The sequence below is a fragment of the Mollisia scopiformis genome, assembly GCF_001500285.1.
Source record: "Mollisia scopiformis unplaced genomic scaffold LY89scaffold_34, whole genome shotgun sequence".
Classification (NCBI taxonomy): Eukaryota; Fungi; Ascomycota; class Leotiomycetes; order Helotiales; family Mollisiaceae; genus Mollisia; species Mollisia scopiformis.
In genome coordinates this window covers 238,200-258,193 of record NW_017263614.1, presented here as the reverse complement: position 1 = coordinate 258,193, position 19,994 = coordinate 238,200, and the positions used below count along the sequence as shown (strand labels likewise).

Genomic DNA, 19,994 nt, shown 5'->3' with positions numbered 1-19,994 from the left:
CGACATATAATACCCATCTGACGGACAAGAGTATCTCCGTGAGACACTGATTTTCAAGCTCTCTCGCCTGCGAGACCGCCAGCCGCACAGCTCACGCTAGATCCATGCAGGGGTTTTGACTAACACCCAGCTACTGACTTGGCTAAACCCTCTTTGTCCCGAATGAACGAACAGCTCATGTCTTGTGCTCACTTACTTTCATATCAGTGATCGTGATGGCATCTCAAGAGACGGATCAGTCAGAGCTCACGACTGAATTTGCGACGGCAAAAGGGCTGACGGCAGGAGCAACAGCCGTTGCACAACCCGAAAGTAATCGTATCGAGAGAGTCTTTCCTATTCGAATCCAGATTCCGAGTAGAAATCAACTAGAATGAGGTTAGCCAAGTTGGACCTTCCCTTTCCCTCTCGAGGGGAAAGGCTAATCAATAGGTAGAGCGAAGGCAATCTCAACCAGAGAGTGTTGGGGAAGTTGCGACCCCTCTTCACAGCACAACGCAACCGGTCTTGACGTCTGACCTACCTTTAAGATCCAAGCAAGAACTCGCAGCTCCGTCAGTATCTGTTGCCAAACTATCAGAATCGCAGCATACCGAGGGCGAGCGGTACTACACAAACAGGTTTACCTACGTCCCTGGCGGTGACAACAACCCGACGACATCCTCTGCCACCACCAGTGAAAGGATCTATCGGTGCGACGGAGGCTGACTTCTTCGTTATTCGCATTGTTAGTGAGAACACGCAAAGCGTCACTGGAATCGAACCAGATGCACTATTCCAACAACGATGTTTCACTGATTTTCTGACCCCACCGGAGAAGACTGAGTTCATTATTCGTGCTCGCGCCTTCTACGCAGACACATCGCGCAGCGATCCAGATGTTTTCTCGATCTCGCTGTCACCTCTCGACGGAGCTTCAAGACGCTTGTTCTGTGCCATGCACCTCAACAAAGAGTCCGATCTTATCGTTTGCGAGTTTGAGCTGGACAGAGACTTCATTTTGCCGGAACAAATGCCAAACAGCGGTTTCCCACCCGAACCAATTCAGATCATTCATAATGAAGCTACCGATGACGAACTGCTTCTACCCAGGACCCGTCGAAGTAAACCACTTCATAGCCTACAAATCGCACGATCGAGCGCACGACAATTGACTCTGGTGGATTCTTTCCAGATCCTTCTGGAAATACAGGCTCAATTATCGTCAGCACCTGATTTGAAAGTCCTCGGAGATGCCATCGTTGGTTTAGTTCATGACCTTACCGGTTTCCACAGAGTGATGATATATCAATTCGATGACACAACAGCAGGTATGCTCTATGGAACCCTCAAGTGTCACACTACTATTTTCAAATCAACCTGGAGCCCAATTCACTCCCAGCGTGTCTTGCTCAATATACTCGACTTGCCTCATAATTTCAAGTCAAATGTGCTAACACGTCACCAGGTGCTGTTGTAGGCGAATATGTTGATCCGCGCGCGTCTAAAGACTTGTATAGGGGTCTCCACTTTCCAGCAGCCGATATTCCAAAGCAAGCCCGTGAACTCTACATGATAAATACAATACGAATGCTCTATAACCGAGAAGAACCCACTGCTCGGCTCATCTGTCGGACATTTGACGACTCGAAGACACCTCTGAATCTGCAACATTCCTATCTCAGGGCGATGAGCCCTATCCATCTCAAATATCTAGCAAACATGGGTGTGCAAGCCAGCATGTCGATTTCGCTAATAGCCGACAACAAGCTTTGGGGACTTATTAGCTGCCACAATTATGGGCCAGCGTCCGGTATACATGTCTCGTTGGCTACAAGAGAGATATGTCGAGGACTTGGCAATGTTGCTAGCAGCAACATCCAGAAGCTCATATATTCTTCTAGAATAGAAGCTCGACGGCCCCTGTCCAATGCTCCTCCAAAATCCTCGCCTTTTACGTACATCACCAGCTCAACTACCGACCTCCTTAACATGTTCGGGGCGGACTTCGGCTTCCTAGTCATCAAAGGCGAAGCTAGAACCATAGGCAACCTCTTCTCTAATAGTGAGGCTATCGTACTGCTACAATACATTCGACAGAGAGCCCAGCCTTTGATCTACTACTCACACGCTATTGGAAAGGACTTGCCTGATCTACACTACGCTCCTGGATTCTCCATGATTTCTTATTCCTTTGTCAATATCTGGTAGTGATTTCCTCGTATTCTTTCGGAAAGGCAAGCTGAAGGAAATCAAGTGGGCGGGCAACCATACCACAAACAGGTGGTTGCTGGAACCGACTATTTGGAACCAAGAAGCAGTTTCAAACGGTGGAGCGAAACAGTCGTTGGCACTAGTAGAGAATGGACTGTAGACGAAGGTTAGTTAGTAGATCGATGGTTGATTCCTTGATTCTTACTTGATCATCTCAGTTGAATCTGCGGCCGTCCTAACTACACTCTACGGACGATTCATCGAGGTCTGGCGACAGAAGGAAGCCACTGTCCAGAGAAACCGAATGACCCGTCTACTTATTCGAAATGCGAGACACGAGGTCAGAACGCCACTAAATAGCATCATCAACTATCTCAAGGTAGCTCTCGAAGAGGAGCTTGACGAGAGGGCAAGATTTCATCTGCAACGGTCACTGCAGGCGTCAAAATCATTATTATTTGTCGTCAATGATCTATTGCATTTGACTGAAGCCGAGGGAGCTGACTTCCAGGTTCACGAAGACAATGTTGATCTGAGATCTATGCTCTCCGAAGTCATTGCAACTTTCAAGGACGAATCAGTAAGGAGGGATCTGCGGATCAAACTGGAAGATGACAAGGCTGTTCCTCAGCTAGTGAGATGCGACCCTGGCGCTCTCAGACAAGTTGCTTCTAATTTGCTCTCTAATTCGCTTCAGAGTACTGTAAATGGGGAGATAAGCATTGGCTTGGAACACGTTCAAACTACCGAAGCAAACTCAGTTATCAAGATATCCTTCACGGATAATGGTATAGGGCTTTCGGAAAGTCAACTGGATGGTATTTTCAAAGATTTTGAGCAGATTCTAGACGAAGAAGGAGAAGAGAAGACCCAGACCGGTGAGCAGATTCTCCCTGAAAAGAAGATGGGGCCACAGATTGGCTTGGGTCTGGCTACGGTTGCAAGGTTCGTGAGGCTCCAGACTGGCCAGATCAGTATGTCTTCGGAGGGGCAAGGAAAAGGGACGAACGTATCAATCACGATTCCCTTCCGAAAAGCACTTTCGGGGGATTTTTCTCGAAAGCAGTTTTCAGAAGATATTGCTTTACCAACTCCAACTTCAGGTCCGCAATCATCAAAGACACCTAAGACTTCCGGCAGCGCGTCCTCAAGCTTAACACAAGCTTCTGTAATTGACACTGCGACGAGCCCTGTATCTCCAGGAACAGCCACAGATCGATATCCGTTCCCAATATCTCCAGTCAACAACGACAGACCCAAATTTAACGTCCTGGTCGCAGAAGACAACCCTTTGAATAGTCGGCTGCTGGAGACTCGATTAAAGAGAAGAGGACACTCGGTACGGATAGCTGTCGACGGGAAGGCCTGTGTTGATGCCTTTAAAAGCAGTCCGCACGAGTTTGATTTTATTCTTATGGACATTCAAGTAAGTCTTCTTTTAGCTATACTTCTCTTCCTTAGCTTTGGCAGATGCTGGAAATCAACATGTACTTGATTTATCCCTTTCTCTAACCACTTCCAGATGCCACTCGTAGATGGAATAGAAGCCACACGTCTCATCCGAGAACTCGAGAAGGAAGAAGCCTCATCCATCTAGCTCTCCCCGCGTGTCGTACCGTATGCACGTATCCCAATCATCGCAGTCTCGGCCTCTTTGTCTGAACAACGTGTTCACGAGTATGTCGAGATCGGCTTCGATGGCTGGATCTTAAAGCCAATTGATTTCAAGAGGTTGGAAGCTATTCTTATTGCAGTTGAGGATGAGAAGACAAGGGAAATTTTGCTCTATGGTGCGGGAAACTGGGAAAAGGGAGGTTGGTTCAAGGTTAAGAGCGAGGTATGATTTTTGGGACTATTATGATGTGCAGGTTCGATTCGTGGAATGGGAGGCGCTAGGAGATCTGCCAAAGAGCTGGAGTTTTGATATGTTATTAGCGAGTATTGAAGTCTAGCAGGGATTTCTGGTGCTGCGGAGACTTGGCGTGAGGGCAAATATAGAGAGGGTTGGGGTAGCATTCTCCAAGTTGGGATTGTGGAACACAAAGCAGGCGAATGTGGATTGGCAGCATATCGAAGGATGATCTTCCATTTCCTTTCAATTATTCACAACTCAATACAAAAAGAGTATAAAACATTGCATGGTGCAGAAGAATAGGTGCGAGCGTAGTAAGGCTTCTTGGAACTGTTTTGAATCAGGAACTCGATTGGGTTGTGGGTCTGTTTTTACTAACTCATTGTCTCGACTGTCTCATGTAATATCGAAGCTAGTCCTTAGGCTTTAAAAATGAGATAGGGATATGGAACCTACCACGGACCCTTGACCAAGCCGGAATTTCACTACATTGAGAAATTTAAGGCCGATGTTGTTCATGAATGGCGGATCGTTCCAGGCACCTAGGTATCCCTTTACCTCCACGTGACGTTCCCATGGACTTCACTTTTTTGAGTTCTGGAGATGATGTAGAGATCTAGGTTTACTTCTTGCAGCGTACCTATTCGGTGATTGATCTCTGATGCACATTTAGACATTTGGGATCGAGATGATTGTTTGATCCAGTGGGACTTTCGTTAACAAGTAGAAGCTTGAGTCTTTGACAAGTTTTTTAGCCTATGGCTTCGTGGCGTGTGTTTGACGTGCAAAGTTCTCACATCTGACAACTTCATTGTGGAATAAGGGGAGGATGTACTGAGTACTTGATCGCATGAGGTTCATTACATTTGTTTAGATTTTGTTTATTTTTCTATGTCCTCCCACGATTAACTGCCACTGATATTGTTTATTGCCAAGCTTGGAACCTGCTCCAGTACAGTGGAGCCTATCTACAACAGAGCTAATGTTATTGAGTTTCGCAGTGTGCCCACCTAATAAGTGGTCTTTGGCAACACCAATCGAATGTAATGCTCGATATATGGTAGGCTCATGTCACCATATCAAGCAGGGGGGTAGAAGTGTTGGAAATGCGATGATATTTATTAAGGAATCCTTACTGGAATTATATCTAAGTCTCAAAGACGCTACCTGGATCAGCTGATGCGGTGCATCACCTCATTAGAATGTTTTTCGCTTGCCCCGAACTGTTCTCCTAGCATACCTAGGTATGGTCCGTATGTATCCGCCTTATAATTCAAGATTTCAGCCGTCTCCAACTGTAACATGACGACTATGAGGCAAGCTACACTCGTCCCTTGTCGCGAAAGAATCCGTTGAGACCCAAGGGCGAGCCTGCAGCATGAGGAAAATGACCTGTGAACGTTAGAAGACCTCGCAAGGACGAAGTGCAACTTACCTGTAAACCCGCCAAGACCATCGCAAGCCTGAACAGCACCGCGTACGCAGTGTTTAATCTATCCCGCAGATCAAGTCTCTCGCGAAGACTTGGATCTCTTTCCCTTTCGCGTTGGAGACGCTCTATGAGTGCCCTCTGCTCCTCCATCTCTTCGACAATCCGAAGCATGGTCTCCTGCAATTTCTCTGATTCCCGCTGACTACTTTCATGGCGGTCCTGACTCACGACGTTTAAGAGTCGAAGAACGTCGGTGAAGTAGCTTCTGGCTTCCTCACGTGCCCGAGCTACAGCAGCGGTGTTAGCATGGAAGCCTCGCAAGGTCTCCGTCTGCTCTTCCAATTTCGTCTCAAACACATCGCGACAGTCAATAATGGCATCGAGAAGCAACCTTGCGTTCGCATCAAGATTATCGAATTTTCCCTCTAGACGTAGAGTCACTAGATCGAATTGTGTCCTTGAGAAGTCAGCACGACTGTACAATTGAAACCCACGATGGAAGTAAGCTCCTACCTGAAATTCACCACCACGCGAAGGTTGATCGCTTCCCGAAACATCTCCAACCTCCGCTCGATTTCCTGAATCTTCTGCTCACTCCACACACTCCGCAACGCCATCCTGAACGACTTGATCCTCGAGTTCACTCCTTTGACCTTTAGCTTCTCAAAGCTTCGAGCAGTTCTGTGGCAACTTCATTGGTGCCGCGACATAGGCTCTCAAGTTCTGGATTCTGTATCGAAGGTGTAGCATTCACCTTTCTAATCAGGCTGAGGAGCTCTTCTGTGATCGTCTCGATATTCTCATTCCTGACGCTGCTCTCGGCGCCAGATTTGTATAATTCTCCGTTGATAGTGACTAGCTTAGAAACATAATCTACAAGCTGTACGATGTTAGATGCGACTCCTAGCGCTGTCAGTGGGTCCATCCTTTGTCCTGGCGATCTAGGTCCAAGAGCATATGTTGCGCATTACAAAAACAACCATGTGTGAGGAAGAGTTCAATTGTTTAAAAGCTTAGTTTCGGGGAGATGCAGGGTTCGGGTCGGCAAGTCTGCCCAACTGGCAGCCTGGGGCGGAGTGCTGCCACGCAGCCACACCAACTTGCCTTCAACCACCAATGATATAAGCGCCCCGATCGCTTGTGCATCATATGCGACACTTCTGGGGAGAATGCTACAACTATTACAGCATCGGGACCAATTGCCGCACGCCTCATTGGACTTTTGATCTGGAGCCTCAACCTGGAGCCTTAACTTGGAGCTTTTATCATAGAGCCTTAGCATGGCGTATTATGTGAGGCGCTAAAGTCTCTTCTCTATCGCGACCGCTACATAGCTTCTTGAAAACGAGGCTTTTGATGAAATTGCTGAGAATTATAGCAAAATGTACTTCAAAACACGAAGAAAAAGGATGGTGTTATAGTTGGGCATTCAAATGTGAGGAGGTTGTTGCGAGACGGGGCTAGGGTCAAAGTAAGCGTGCCACCTTCGGTGTTCCAAGTTCTCTCAATCTTTGTGGCAAATGTTGGAATATACTCTTCATGCCTTGGTGGCAGTGCGTCTCTTTTGTCTCTGTAGGAACTTTACAATATGCACCTCATTTGGTACGAAAAGCTTGGCAGCATTCGACAACCACGCAACACGTGCAATTCCGTCTGAATGGAACGAACAGCATTTTCAGAACCCAAATGTCTCACCCACGTGCGCAATTCAAGCAATCTTACAGGAAGACGTTTCACCTGTAGCCAAGCTCCGCCCAGCCTCTTGTCCGCTCCGCCAAGCTCGCCCCTCCACCCCGCCAAGGAACCTCCCGCCCCGCCAATCGACCACAGATGCTCGTCCTCGCGGACATGAAGTCTTCTTCTAGTCCGCCAAGCTGGATTTTGGTCTTCCCAAGGAACTGGGTCTTTCTTGGCCGGTGCGTGATTTTCTTGTTCTAGAAAAATGTATTGAAAGCTTGATGTTGGAATGAGTGTGTAGCTATGGCGATATCTCGAATCATACTTTAGCATATGGAAACGTGGTTGAAGTTGCCTTTGGACGGTATCACTTCTTATGTACCATATCTCTGGGCCACGGCGTGGCCGGTTGAGCTAAAGGACCCAAGAGAGTGGGAAGGTGTGATAGGTTTGCATGCCAGATGAAGTATATATACTTTGAATCCCCGTCTCTCCTTGACCCCAGCACCCAGAACCAAATACCCATCTTCGACTCATAGCTTTCAATATAGCAAGATGAGGCTCGACGAGTACTCCTACGTCTTTGCCATTGGCACCTTCTTTGCTATGCTCGATGCCTACAACAATGGTGCAAGTGAGTAATCCAGCCTTCTTCATCTGCCGAATAGAGACTGACGCCCCGGACAGACGATGTTGCAAATGCTTGGGCAACCAGTGTCTCATCGAGATCCATCTCGTACAGGCAAGCGATGGTCTTTGGAACGATATTCGAAATGCTTGGAGCTATTACCGTTGGAGCTCGAACAGCAGACACCATTAAGAACGGTATCATTCCCAACGCTGCCTTTCGTGGAGATGCCGGAGTTCAAATGTTGGCCTTCACTTGCGCCCTCGCTGCTGCATCTTCATGGGTCATGTGGTGCACTCGACATTCTGCCCACGTCTCATCGACCTACTCGCTTATCTCTGCCGTCGCAGGTGTAGGTGTTGCCACTGTTGGTGCTTCTCAAGTGCAGTGGGGATGGAACAACGGGAAAGGTCTTGGTGCCATCTTCGCAGGTCTGGGAATGGCTCCTGCCATCTCGGCTGGATTTGCTGCAACGATCTTCATGCTCATCAAAATCATTGTTCACATGCGTAAGAATCCAGTCCCATGGGCTGTTTACTCCTCGCCTTTCTGGTTCCTCGTAGCTGGTACCATCTGTACACTTTCCATCGTGTATAAAGGTTCTCCCAACCTTGGTCTGAACAAGAAACCTTCCTGGTATGTGGCTGCGGTGACGATGGGGACTGGTTGCGGTGTTGCGGTTCTTTCCGCAGTATTCTTCGTGCCGTTTGTGCATGCGAGGATCATCAAGAAGGACTCGAGTGTCAAATGGTGGATGTTTATCCAAGGACCGCTGCTCTTCAAGCGTCCAGCCCCAGCTGATGCGGACCGAGCCAACGTCCCAAATTATGCTGTCGTCCAAGACGAGGAAGAGGAACATGTCTCCGCTCGCACTCCAGAGTCCGGTAGCGAATACGATGCTGGCAAGACTGATACTGGAATCGAGCCTATCTCTACACCTTCTGAGGACAATGAGAAGAGGATAGTTGCAGCCGAGGCCACACACACATACGCAGATATCAGGGCTCAGGGCGAGAGCAAGTTGCGTGAGAAGCTTATGCAGAAGCGCGGTCCCTTTGGCTGGGCGATGCGAACACTTCGTGACAACCCAATGGGACCTGGCCAGGTCTATGAGACTCACAACATGAAGATCCTCGCCAAGCGTATACCTGCCATCATGGTGTGCGGAGCTCTCTACGGTCTCCACTACGACATCCACGCTGCGCAGAGTGGTATTGCGGGTACACCAGAGGGGAAACGGATGCAAAGTGTGTATGCACATGCAGAGAAGTATCCTAATGAGGTCGAGCACACCTACTCGTTTGTTCAGATCCTCACTGCTTGCACTGCGTCCTTTGCTCATGGAGCTAATGATATCGGAAATTCGGTGGGTCCATGGGCCGTCATCTACTCTGCATGGTCTACCGGAAATGCTGCTGCTTCGAAGGCTCCGGTTCCAGTCTGGCAGCTCGCCGTCCTCTCTGCAACCATCTCGCTTGGTCTGATCACATACGGATACAACATCATGAAGGGTAAATAAACTTTCCGCTCCAGAGACTAAACTTCTGTACTGACTTCATGCGTGAACAGTGATGGGTAACAAGATCACTTACCACTCGCCAAGTAGAGGTTGCTCCATGGAAATGGGTGCTGCAATCACTGTTCTACTATTCTCGCAATTCTCTCTCCCAGTCTCAACTTCGATGTGCATCACTGGTGCCACCGTTGGTGTCGGTCTCTGCAACGGCACTTTGAAAGCAGTCAACTGGCAGAGAGTCGGTCTGCTCCTTCTTTCATGGATTGCCACCATTCCAATCGCCGGCACACTTGGCGGTGTTCTCATGGGTCTGTTCCTCAATGCTCCTCACTTTTCTTCTTAGATGAATTGCTTGAAGTTTCGGTGGATGAGGATGAAATGGTCAACAAATAGTCTTTGTAAGAAGAGCAATATGGATGTTGACTAGGCTGGAAGCATGGTTGACATATATGTGGTGTGATTTAGACACAATTGGACGGTCTTCAAAAAATGAGTGCTTTGCTGAAATGTACCCCGCGTGACTGAGAAATCATTCATCCTTCCCCACTAGGAGATAAGCAGGGTGCATCGTTGCGGCTTCTCGTCATAGTCTGCATCAAAACTCTGCGAATGGTGATTGGTGATCAGACACTTGAGCGATCCTCGAAATTTGTTTTCAGCTGGATGTTGTAAGATCTCCTAGGCACTCTCCAATCTTAAGCTCATCCTGCCAGTGGACGGACGGCCTCGACATCCTCTTCCTCCTACTTCTCCTTGCTTTAGGTTATTTTCGTCCTGATGATTTTTGCTTGGTTCAGATTCGCGCATTCCGCGCATTCCGCGCACTTCGCGCACTTCGGGCTGTTCGCGCGATTTGCGCCATCTGCTTCAGTGACAGATTTCTCTATGCCACTCGCTTGATTCTCGCGACCCAGGCCCCTTTTCTCATCTTCTTTTGGAGTTCCGATATGGAACCAATATCATTTTCCCCGCTTTATGCTTGAAATCGAAATCAAGTAGTCTAGCAGTTGCCTGAACCGCTCTCTTAACCCAACAAGGCTTTCGAAGCGTTCTGGTTATGTAGTGGAGCGGGGAGAACGGAATAGGTGGTCGGTAGGAATGGTCGCGTTCTGGGTAATTCTGAAAGTCGATGAGATATGTAGATGTACATGTAGTGCGTGTACAGAAGGTGGCATGCGATAAGACATATTGCTCGGAGAGTGAGGGCCCGTAGAGGGCTCCGTGGTTGGTCGGTAGAACATCAATGCCATAGACGACGGCTCAGAATCGGCACAATGTTCTATGACAGTGAGCATATTCAAACGAGGCAGAGATGGTTGAGCAGACATGCTGTGGTGATCTTGAGAACAAGAGATGTGGTGGAGGAATATGGTGCCTTAGGCTTCCTGCTAGATTTGAGGCTGCACTTCCAAACATTTAAAGTTCCCCACCTAAGTAAGTAAGCATTCTATCTGGCGTCCGCCGCAGCGGGTGATTTTATTCAATGCACCCTTATCACCTTTGATTTATTTGTCTTGTGGTAATAAGTCTTGATCGAAGCCAGCATGGATTAATAGACATCCTTCTTTCTACAGACTGCCAATTTTGGCATAGCGGCTGACAAAGCTAGAAGTGTGGCATCTATCCAGCCGCGCAGAATGGTTCGCGGATTGAATACTCCGTACTCAATTCTTGTGACTATTCGCTCTATTTTGTGCCGCCTTTGAAAGCTTATTCACGTTCGCTCTGAAAGTCCCGAGTCGTATTGTTAAGTCAGGTTGACTCGAAGTATCTGATTATGAATCCCGGTTCCAATGTGGGAGATGTCCCCGAATCGACTCAAGGCTCAGCCTCATCATCAATTGAAGATATATATCAGTCTTTAGATTCAGGCCGCTTTCAAATACGTCTCCTTCTGCTATCTCCTGGCGAAGTAAAGGATCCGATTTGCGGTGCTCTCGATGTTGTGTCTTTGGACGATCATGCGAAATATGAAGCACTCTCTTATGTGTGGGGTCAAGACAAAGCGGCTACGCCTATGGTCATCGGAAGGACAAATATTTCACTTACGCGGAATTTGGATACCGCGCTACGACACTTGAGATACCGTGACTCGGCTCGAGCTCTATGGGTCGATGCGATATGCATCTATTTCGATCGATCCCCAACGGAATACCGCCGAAACTTGAGGTTTGGACCTCTGTTTTCTGAGGGGTTTCGTTTTGCAAGTCGGATCCGCTTTTATCTGCCTGCGCGTCTCCTTACCTATTCTTCGTCTCGATGTATGCACCCTTGCTTTAAAGTGCACGAATTACCTCAAGTCTAAATGAAGCTATTCCTAGCTATCTCTATACTGTCAATTAATTTTAACCCCCATTAATCGCAGACAGCGCCGCTAACCAACCGCGTTGGAAGTGAAAAGGAACAAATATGGTCTGAGACTACTAATATTAGGTAGTTTTAGACGACAACTGAACCCACCAAAGTCTATTTCCGTCTTTGGACTTGAATAGTCGCTGCTCTAACCTAAGCTTAACCTTGAGTCTTGAATATATGAACAATATAAAAACTATAACCGATTCTCAAGGGAGCCAGAATGGGATCCTCTTACGGAGAGTAGAGAACTGGGGTTTATACACTCAGAACAGTGCTTCTATCTACCTACCTAGGTAGGTAGTGTAGGTGGTATATCCAATATCACGTGACTAGCCTGGATTACCCAGGTAAGGATCCAACAACCTAGTTCTTCGCTACAAAACGGGTTTCATTAGACCATGTCGGCCTAATGTTCGTCCAGGCGAGCGGTTAGCTGCCGTCCTCGAATGCAATGCCGTTCTCGTTCTCCGTCAAAGCTGGGGTTCAGACAAGAAAATGCATTGTTTCTAGTTTATAATTACTACTTCTGTACCCTCCTTCGATCTCGTCTTCATCCTTATAGGCAGACATCTAAGTCTCTGCGAGCACGTGACTATGCAGTGCTCGATTCTTTCAGTCACGTGCCAAACCATAAAACGTGACCCACACGAATTATTTCTGCCCTTATAATTTAATGGAAGCTTTATGAATCGGGTTTTAAAAGGTTACTTTAATAAGTCTATATAAGTAATAGCATGTGTCACAGTGCTGGTTTCAGTCCTATCACGTGACAACTCACCGCCTGGCAGAATCCTGTATATAAGCACTCCTGAGAGCTGTCCTCAGCTCTTCACCTTAGTATTCTAAGAATGGATCACCTCTTACATCTCAATCTGATCTGGTCTGTCACAGCATGTGAGTGAAGTATTATAAATTTTGCCAGTATCACTTGACTCTTAGACTTTCATAGTTATAGATTAAAATAGTCTTTTTTTTCAGTAACGAAAAGGAAGTTTGGCTGAGCGGGTTGCGTGCAACCTGTTAAATATGCTAATTTCCTGGTGGGCAAAATAAAAATTGTGGGCTTCTAATAACCCTTACACAAGCTCTTCGTTGCCGAAGTAAATCAGAAGGATGACAATTTTATTTTTTTTGTTTTGGAATTCTCAAGATGGGGGGTTTTTTTTAACTCGGCTAATTTTATAGTTGCGATGATGATATCGTGACCCATAACACGTGCGTAAGTAAATCCTTGTTTCTAAAGCAAATCAAACGGAGGGAAGGGAGATAAGTTCACTCGTTTCAAAATAGCAATGGGTAGCTGTTTTGAGACGAGTGAACATCCTGCGGGGTGGACTTTTATGGAGGTGCCAGACGTAAAGAAGTGCACACCGCCTAGTTCTGCCACCAACCAATTTATTTTGCCTATATAGCAAGCGAAGGCGGTTTGCACTTCTTTAGGTCTGCACCTCCTAAGGGCGATCACTCCGGGGGCTAATAAGGATCCTAAGACGGTCACGGGATGGTTACTTTAAATGACCGGTACATATTAAAGCCATAATAGTCAAGTCAAAATACAATAATGCGTGGTTTAATAACAATTACCTACCTTAGAATGATTAAAATTGAAAATAATCCATAAATTTTTAAGCGACGGTCCCGTGATGCATTCTCGCTTAATTGTATAATGAGGCATGGGCGCATTCATGATACAGGTTGCCACCCACTCCGCCAACCATTATGCTCAGTGCGCCCCACAGGTCAATTTTCACCAAATCGAGCGAATTTTGAGAATATAAATTCATTGCCCTTCAAATATATTTTCATACTAGGTCTCGCAAAAAAAATTGGTTGCGGTGATAACACCGTGGCTCCCTCATGCCCTTGCACAAAGTTCCTTATTTCTTTGCCGAAGCAAAGAAAATCAAAAGGATGACAATTTTTAAATCCTCGAGAATGAGCATGATTACATGCTCGGGGCATTAGCTGTGGTGGGCGACACAAACCCCTGCGCCATTGGTCCTGGCCGTGTTGACGCAAAACTTGCTTATTTTACTATATACCTTTCTATCGGTGTCTTCTCCTCGGTGCTTTCCTAATTTTGTTTTGTTTTGTTGTGATGTGAGGAAGAGGGAAGGAGTTGTTGTGGGAGGCGATCTTAGGTTCCAGAGGGGTCGCTCCTACCCTACTCTGCATACCTGTACGCAGCTCGCTAACGCGAAGGGATCAGCAATGCGCTATCATTATGAACATCAGGGAGTTTGTTTCCGATGAGGATAAAGAGATGTTACGAGGAAGGAAATCGCACCCAAGGTGGGAATATTCAATAATATTTTAACCCCAACAGGGAAAGAGTCCTGAGCGGGAGTGGTGACATGTTGATTTCGTTCTGCGACGTCGACTCAGTCTGCATCAACCAAGCAAACTTGAAGGAGAAAGCGGACTAGGTTAAGCATATGGGTCTCATTTACTCCCGCGCAAATAATGCAATAGTCTGGTTGGGAAGTGCCGATTCATCATTCAAGCCTGTCAAAGAATTCCTCGATAATCTGAATCGACAAAGAGAGTATCTCCGATCATTCTCATCCGAATCTCGAGAACCCGCTCCCAGGCGCAGCAAACCAAATCAGAACGATCCCGAGTTTATGATGGCTCTCAGAGCACAGCACCGTCCAACTAGTGTACTTCGCGGATTACTAGAACTTTTTTCGCGGCCGTATTGGGAGCGAGTTTGGATCATCCAAGAGATCTCGAAAGCTTCGAAAGTCGAGATCATGTTTGGTCAATTTCGAATTTACTTGAATCCTCTCTTATTAGCTTCGAGAAATCTTAAGAACTTATCTGAACGTACACGAGCCCTCCTTAGGGCCATCATCAGATTCAGGGCCCAGGAACAAGAACTCGGAGGGCTCTCAACGAACGCTCGCATGTCATTGTCTGAGGCGTTGATAAGAAGCAGATACTCTCTTGCTACAGACCCGCGAGATAAAGTGTATGCCCTTCTGGGAATGACGAGCGATGGGTCTAACCTTGTGCCTTTGCCGACGTATGCCGGTTCAGTTGAGAAAATTTTCTATGATCTGACGAATGCGATGATCAGGTCTCAGCAACCAAGCAATGTCATCCTGCTTGCGAACTGGGTGCCCTTACAGGAGAGATTCAGAAACGCAGCAAAGTGGTGTATTGATTGGGCAGAGCTGGGTTATCATCTTCCACCTTGGCTGACCCATACACCACGATCAATATCCAGAAGCATCTCCTCTCGTGCCGAGTTCAACGGATCAACCTTAATCACAAAAGGCCAGTATATCGCAACAATCACGCAAGTGGAAGGATCTTCAAGAGTCGGTCCAGCTTCTCCAGCTGCTCGAGACAGTGCATTTGGCATTCGTAGAGGTCCAGAATCGGAAGTAATGAACGGAATCTGTTCGGACATCCTGAATAGGCTTGCGCCAGGCTTCAGATCTACCACACTTCTCAGCCAGACTGAAATTACCGATGCTCTCGCACGCATGATAAGAGACGTCAATAAGAGAGAGGCCTCAGCAGATTACGATATGAGCAGTGTAGAGGATGTCCTTGACCATCTTGGTTCGCTTTTGTGGCGGAGAAATCCAATCTGGGAATGGGCAAGGCAATACAACCATGCTCGAGCTTCTGATGATGACAAAGACGACCAATTGACCACTAGTTCTACAAGAGTGGCTTCTCCTTCAGTTCAGACGCAACAAATAATCGTCCCGCTTCGGCAGGACAAGAAAGCTGGGTTTTGGAGACGTGGTAAGAGCAGTGGCACCAGTCATTCTACCGCAGAATCCCCGTCCTTCCTTATGCCTCCTCAAACTCCGCTCTCGAAACCATTGGGCTCTCCGTTGTCACCTCGGCCTCGAGCACCCCCATAGATTGCATTCCACTTCTGGGAAGATGTTCTTTCAGCACTTGACGCTGTCCCTGAATTCAAACTTCGATTTGCCCTTGCAGAGCAATTTGCTGGCGCTCCCTGGGATCAGCATTTGGTCCTCGTCTGTGATGGTGCCAAGCAAGACGACCAGGTCTACCAGATCGAGCATTCCAATTTGCCTCTCGTCCTCCGCATCAAAAATGAGAGCTTGCATCTCATTGGCGAGGTTTGCATAACTTGGCAGGAGACCGGAGAATGGAACATGGCTCAAATCGAAGTGCCAATGGATGACCCGTTCGGACCTGGAAGTCAAATACCGAGCCCAAAGACCCTGAACATAATGCTAGAGAGCAATTCTACTCGCCGGATGCCTTCATACGAGTCATTATATAGCGAATGAGCCTTGCTGATGAAAATCTGTACAAAGTCCTGGCTGAAAACTGCCGCCGCTGTCTATAAAGACGTCCTGCTTGTGGGGGAAATGACAGAAAGTCACTGTTCCAACTTCCGACTCAAGACACGAAGGTGTTTCTTCGAAAATATTGATTATCAGCCTGAAGTCCATCAAAGAGATTCTGCGCCCCCTGATTCAACTTCACTCTTAGCTTGGGGCTTGAGAGTACCCTATTTGCGACTCACGAGGTAAGGCCCTGTGAAGGAACCTGGATGGTTCATGAAGCAAATGCGAGAATTCAGCCTGATATTATCATCACAGATCGCACATGTCTAGAATAAATGGGCAACAAAGTGAATAAAAGCCAGATTTGTACCAATCACGCCAATGAAGATAAGGCCGCCCCAAATGACAGCAACAGAGACAATGCCAGTACCATTCCATCAATCCAGCTGGGGAAAGTCTTCGCAACCCTCTGTTACTTTCAAGTATATTGTCGTTTCCAGTAGCATTCATCGCCCCGCTCTGGGAACACGGCGGTACACAGGATCCCAATTCCTGCGCTTGTTCGGCACATGTTGTGGTGCCAGTTGCAGTACCTGGGCTTGTATTGCCGCCACAGGGATCGGCACAGGCTGTGGTAGGGCAGCGGCTGCGAGTTGTGGTGATGCTGGTGGGAGAACCGGTGCTGGTACACTCGCAGTGGAAGTCTCGCTAGTCACTAACGGAGATTGGTGAAGGGGTACTCTGTCGTGGTCGGCAGAATCAATACTCTTACGTCGTTTGATGCTCCTGTTCTTTTTGATACTTCGGCTTCGTTTGGTATCTTGCTTGACAGTGCGATCTTCTGATGGATGAACATTCTTCGTTGTCAAGTGACTCTTGGACGTGATATGTTGCTCCTTAGTGCGAGCCGGTGGATCAACATTCTCCGTTGTTGATCTGGGACCAAAAGGATTTTGTGTCATCGAATTGTTACTTCCGCCAACGGTCTTGCGAGAAGCATCGTCGTTTGATTGTGAAGGAGCCTTACGTTCCCTTCTCCTCTCTCGACTTTCTCTCGAATCCGATCGTTTTTTGTGGTCCGCGTCCTTCCTGTCCATACCCTCGATTCCATTCCGCAGTTCAGCAATCGACCGCGCCCTTGCTTCTCTCGTGCCAGAGACCAATGCGTAGCGCCAACTTTTGCGCTTCTTGACTTTCGCCAAGTCTGTCTTCCCAGTTTCTTGTATTTGTCTTTGCTCTTCTAAAAATGCCTCTATTGCGACCTTGGACGAGCTGCTGTATTCGGAAGGGAATTGGTCGATGTGTTTTTGCATCTCTTGGTTACGATCAAGGTGCTTCTTGAGAACATGTTCGGATGTCTGGACGTCGCCGAGGTACTGTTTCTTTTTATTCCATATTATCAGCCCGGTTCCGGTCGCGAGAGAAATAGCTGGTCCTTCCAAGCCTGTCGTCATGTTGGCATACAATGGAGAGGAGGAGCGGTAGCGTGCTGTCGTTTTGGTATATATGTGGAATGCCTTTTGAGGCCTATTCGTAGCGAGGGATGAAAATCTCTGCGTAGAAGTGACTTGCAGTGAGGGACTATGAGAAGGCTGTGCAAGAAGAGCTTCTTGACTTTTGTCCAAGAAAGACCCCATTATATATGCACGCGAAGTGCCTGTTGGTGGTGTTCATGTAGTATATCGTCATTTCAAGGCACAGCCACTCTGAGCTTTAGCGACACCGAGGACCGGTTGTAAGCGGCGTTGTCGCTGAGGCATTATTGCATTGCCTGGTATTGCTGACACTGCATCTCCTCGCAGAACCGAAGCAAATTCCAAGGCTACACCGAATCGCCAAAAACAGGGGCTACCACGGCTCCGAATGTACTGCTCGGAATATGTGGTGGTGAGGGTTGCCAACTAACTCACGTGAGCTATTGTCCAGGATTGTTCCTTCACCAATGGGATGCAGACCATACCATTACCGAGCCTTTATCATAATCCTCATGTATTCCAAGAACATCATAAATCTTGAGAATATTAGGACTCTGCATTCATGTCTATTACTGTAGCTACCAGAACTCTATTAGGTATGTCTCATTCTTCCATCTGTGAAATTTGGCCTCACTCTCAACTTTTTCGACTCCTTCAGAGAAGATAAAGATATCACACGTCATAATCACAGTTACAAAGTCTCTTTTCGGCTTTCTCACTGTTTTAAATAAAAGCAAAGACCTCACAACCCAATATCAAGTCACCTCAATCTTCTTTTCAGCTTTCCTATCTAGCTTCTCTCCTCCACCTTCTCCCCATACCCCTCCTCCCTCATAAACCCCTCAAACTCCTCATCCATAACCCTCAAATCAACGCTCCTCCCCTCCGGCAAAAACCAATAAACCCCCATCCCCACCACCGCCACCGCGCCCGCCACATAGAACGTCGCCGCCTTCCCAGCAACCTCCTCAATCGGCGTAAACACCTGCGTCCCGATCGCCGCCCCCGCCTTCCCAAACCCCGCCGAGACACCATATCCCATGCCCCTGACGGCCGTCGGATAGCTCTCCACAGAGATCAAGCCGATCGTGGCGCCTGGTCCCATATGCCCCATGCATTGAAACAATCCATACAGCACCACGAACGCCGGGATGCTTTTCGTGGTGAGAAGTTCGTAGCACCCTCCTATTATGAAGCCTAGAACCACGTACCCGCCGAAGCCTAGGATTCCGGTCCATGTCCGCCCAATTCTATTTACGAGCCAAGCTCCGATTAATACCCCAGGAACAGGAAAGAGGGCTAGTATGAGTTGCCAAACGGCGACGGTACGCACATTCTTTCCTGGGACTAGAGAGAGTTGATGATAGCTGCTGACATGATTGAATTTGGAAAATTAACAAAATCGTACAAAAAGAACGCAGCGCTCGTTCCTAGCAACCGTAACCAGAATTTGCGGAGAACGAGTTTCCAGGGAACGTGCCGTTTCTTGGAATTGCTCTTGCGGAACAAGAGACCGTCTTGCATCTTAAGACGAAACAGGACGACGAGGAGAGGGAGGAAGATAGAGATAGCGTAGATGGCATGATAAGCCGTTTTAAGGTTATTATTCGAAGCCAGTAAAGAAGCTAGGTATACGAAAGTGCAGACGGGAGACCTGGAAGTAGCCATTAAGGTAGAGATCAGGACTTGGATGGGCCCGCGCTGGTTGTCGAAATGCTCGTTGGAGCCTTCGAGTGCTGCTGCTGCGGATGTGGGGTATTCGCCGCCGACTCCCACGCCTGCTATACCGCGCGCGATGGTGAGGAACCAGAGCATGTTGTGCGAGGGGTGGACTTGGAAAGCGAGGGTTGCGAGGAGGGAGCCGATTATGACGAGCGCGGAGGTGAAGAGCATGCCCCCCTTTCGAGAGAATTTGTCGGATGTGTAGCCTAGGACTACGATGCCGATGACAGAGCCGACGAGGAGGGCGTTTGAGATTCGGGTTTGGATGGCGGAGGTGTAGACTTTTGTTCCGAGGATGTGGTTGAAGACTACATTTGTTGAAGACGCCTGGGATTTGGTCAGTATTGGCGTCGAATTACGGAGTCGGGGAAAGACAAACCAGACTCTGCTGATATCCATCAGAGAAGTTGGCAAGTGCGCAGCCGATGATGGTCCATATCGATCCTGGTCTTCTCGTTGACGAGGAATCAGATTCAACATCACTTGTTGACTCCGAAGCAATGATCTTAGTCTCCTTCTCTTTGATTGCAATTGGCATTGTCGCATCTCCTGTCGCTGTTGTTGCCATTTTCCCTCTTTGTTTAATGCAAACACTCTTCCCAGCCTTAGCGACATCTACCTCTTAAGTACAAGACCTCAACCTCTCCCACTCTTCACCCTCAGCATCTCCGTGGATGTCCATACCCAAGTGGGTCATCGATATCCGACAGCAAGAAAATTGGGGATTCTCAACAACAGGGGAGGAACTTTTTCACGATAAGATTGCGAGGTTGTGGAGACAAGCTTTGTGATGAACGATGGGAGATATTCGGGTAAGCGGGTTGGTGGGGACGCTTCTGCCTAGTTGCATATGGACGTGCCGAG

General features: G+C 47.7%; 7 protein-coding genes across 7 annotated transcripts; 4 read left to right on the top strand and 3 right to left on the bottom strand.

Moving 5' to 3' along the window:
- Positions 1 to 215: 215 nt before the first annotated feature.
- LY89DRAFT_789271 (uncharacterized protein) lies at positions 216 to 4,036 on the top strand (the record flags this gene model as incomplete). The annotated part of the gene is made up of 6 exons (XM_018223234.1): positions 216 to 312; positions 531 to 1,310; positions 1,448 to 2,175; positions 2,263 to 2,359; positions 2,412 to 3,619; positions 3,791 to 4,036. The coding sequence occupies 6 exons, from the start codon at positions 216 to 218 to the stop codon at positions 4,034 to 4,036; spliced, it is 3,156 nt and encodes a 1,051-aa protein (XP_018062370.1).
- A 1,249-nt stretch (positions 4,037 to 5,285) lies between these two features.
- Positions 5,286 to 6,603, bottom strand: LY89DRAFT_691323 (uncharacterized protein; the record flags this gene model as incomplete). Its single annotated transcript, XM_018216283.1, has 5 exons — positions 5,286 to 5,340; positions 5,481 to 5,934; positions 5,991 to 6,130; positions 6,232 to 6,357; positions 6,547 to 6,603. Coding segments are annotated over 5 exons (832 nt in total), but the record flags the coding sequence as incomplete, so codon positions are not given.
- Positions 6,604 to 7,598: 995 nt separating this feature from the next.
- LY89DRAFT_347700 (phosphate transporter) lies at positions 7,599 to 9,997 on the top strand. Its single transcript, XM_018206897.1, has 3 exons — positions 7,599 to 7,788; positions 7,842 to 9,293; positions 9,352 to 9,997. Exons 1-3 carry the CDS (start codon positions 7,710 to 7,712, stop codon positions 9,639 to 9,641), a joined length of 1,821 nt encoding a protein of 606 aa, XP_018062368.1. The 5' UTR covers positions 7,599 to 7,709; the 3' UTR covers positions 9,642 to 9,997.
- A 903-nt stretch (positions 9,998 to 10,900) lies between these two features.
- On the top strand, positions 10,901 to 11,699 carry LY89DRAFT_691320 (uncharacterized protein). Its single transcript, XM_018216282.1, has one exon. It carries the CDS (start codon positions 11,076 to 11,078, stop codon positions 11,601 to 11,603), a length of 528 nt encoding a protein of 175 aa, XP_018062367.1. The 5' UTR covers positions 10,901 to 11,075; the 3' UTR covers positions 11,604 to 11,699.
- Positions 11,700 to 14,088: 2,389 nt separating this feature from the next.
- Positions 14,089 to 15,534, top strand: LY89DRAFT_742308 (uncharacterized protein; the record flags this gene model as incomplete). The annotated part of the gene is made up of 1 exon (XM_018220808.1): positions 14,089 to 15,534. One exon carries the CDS (start codon positions 14,089 to 14,091, stop codon positions 15,532 to 15,534), a length of 1,446 nt encoding a protein of 481 aa, XP_018062366.1.
- A 775-nt stretch (positions 15,535 to 16,309) lies between these two features.
- On the bottom strand, positions 16,310 to 17,594 carry LY89DRAFT_347582 (uncharacterized protein). Its single transcript, XM_018206896.1, has one exon. It carries the CDS (start codon positions 17,568 to 17,570, stop codon positions 16,440 to 16,442), a length of 1,131 nt encoding a protein of 376 aa, XP_018062365.1. The 5' UTR covers positions 17,571 to 17,594; the 3' UTR covers positions 16,310 to 16,439.
- Positions 17,595 to 17,964: 370 nt separating this feature from the next.
- LY89DRAFT_789266 (MFS general substrate transporter) lies at positions 17,965 to 19,891 on the bottom strand. Its single transcript, XM_018223233.1, has 3 exons — positions 19,510 to 19,891; positions 18,826 to 19,457; positions 17,965 to 18,778 (listed from the first exon to the last, which is right to left on the bottom strand). Exons 1-3 carry the CDS (start codon positions 19,696 to 19,698, stop codon positions 18,199 to 18,201), a joined length of 1,401 nt encoding a protein of 466 aa, XP_018062364.1. The 5' UTR covers positions 19,699 to 19,891; the 3' UTR covers positions 17,965 to 18,198.
- Positions 19,892 to 19,994: the final 103 nt, after the last annotated feature.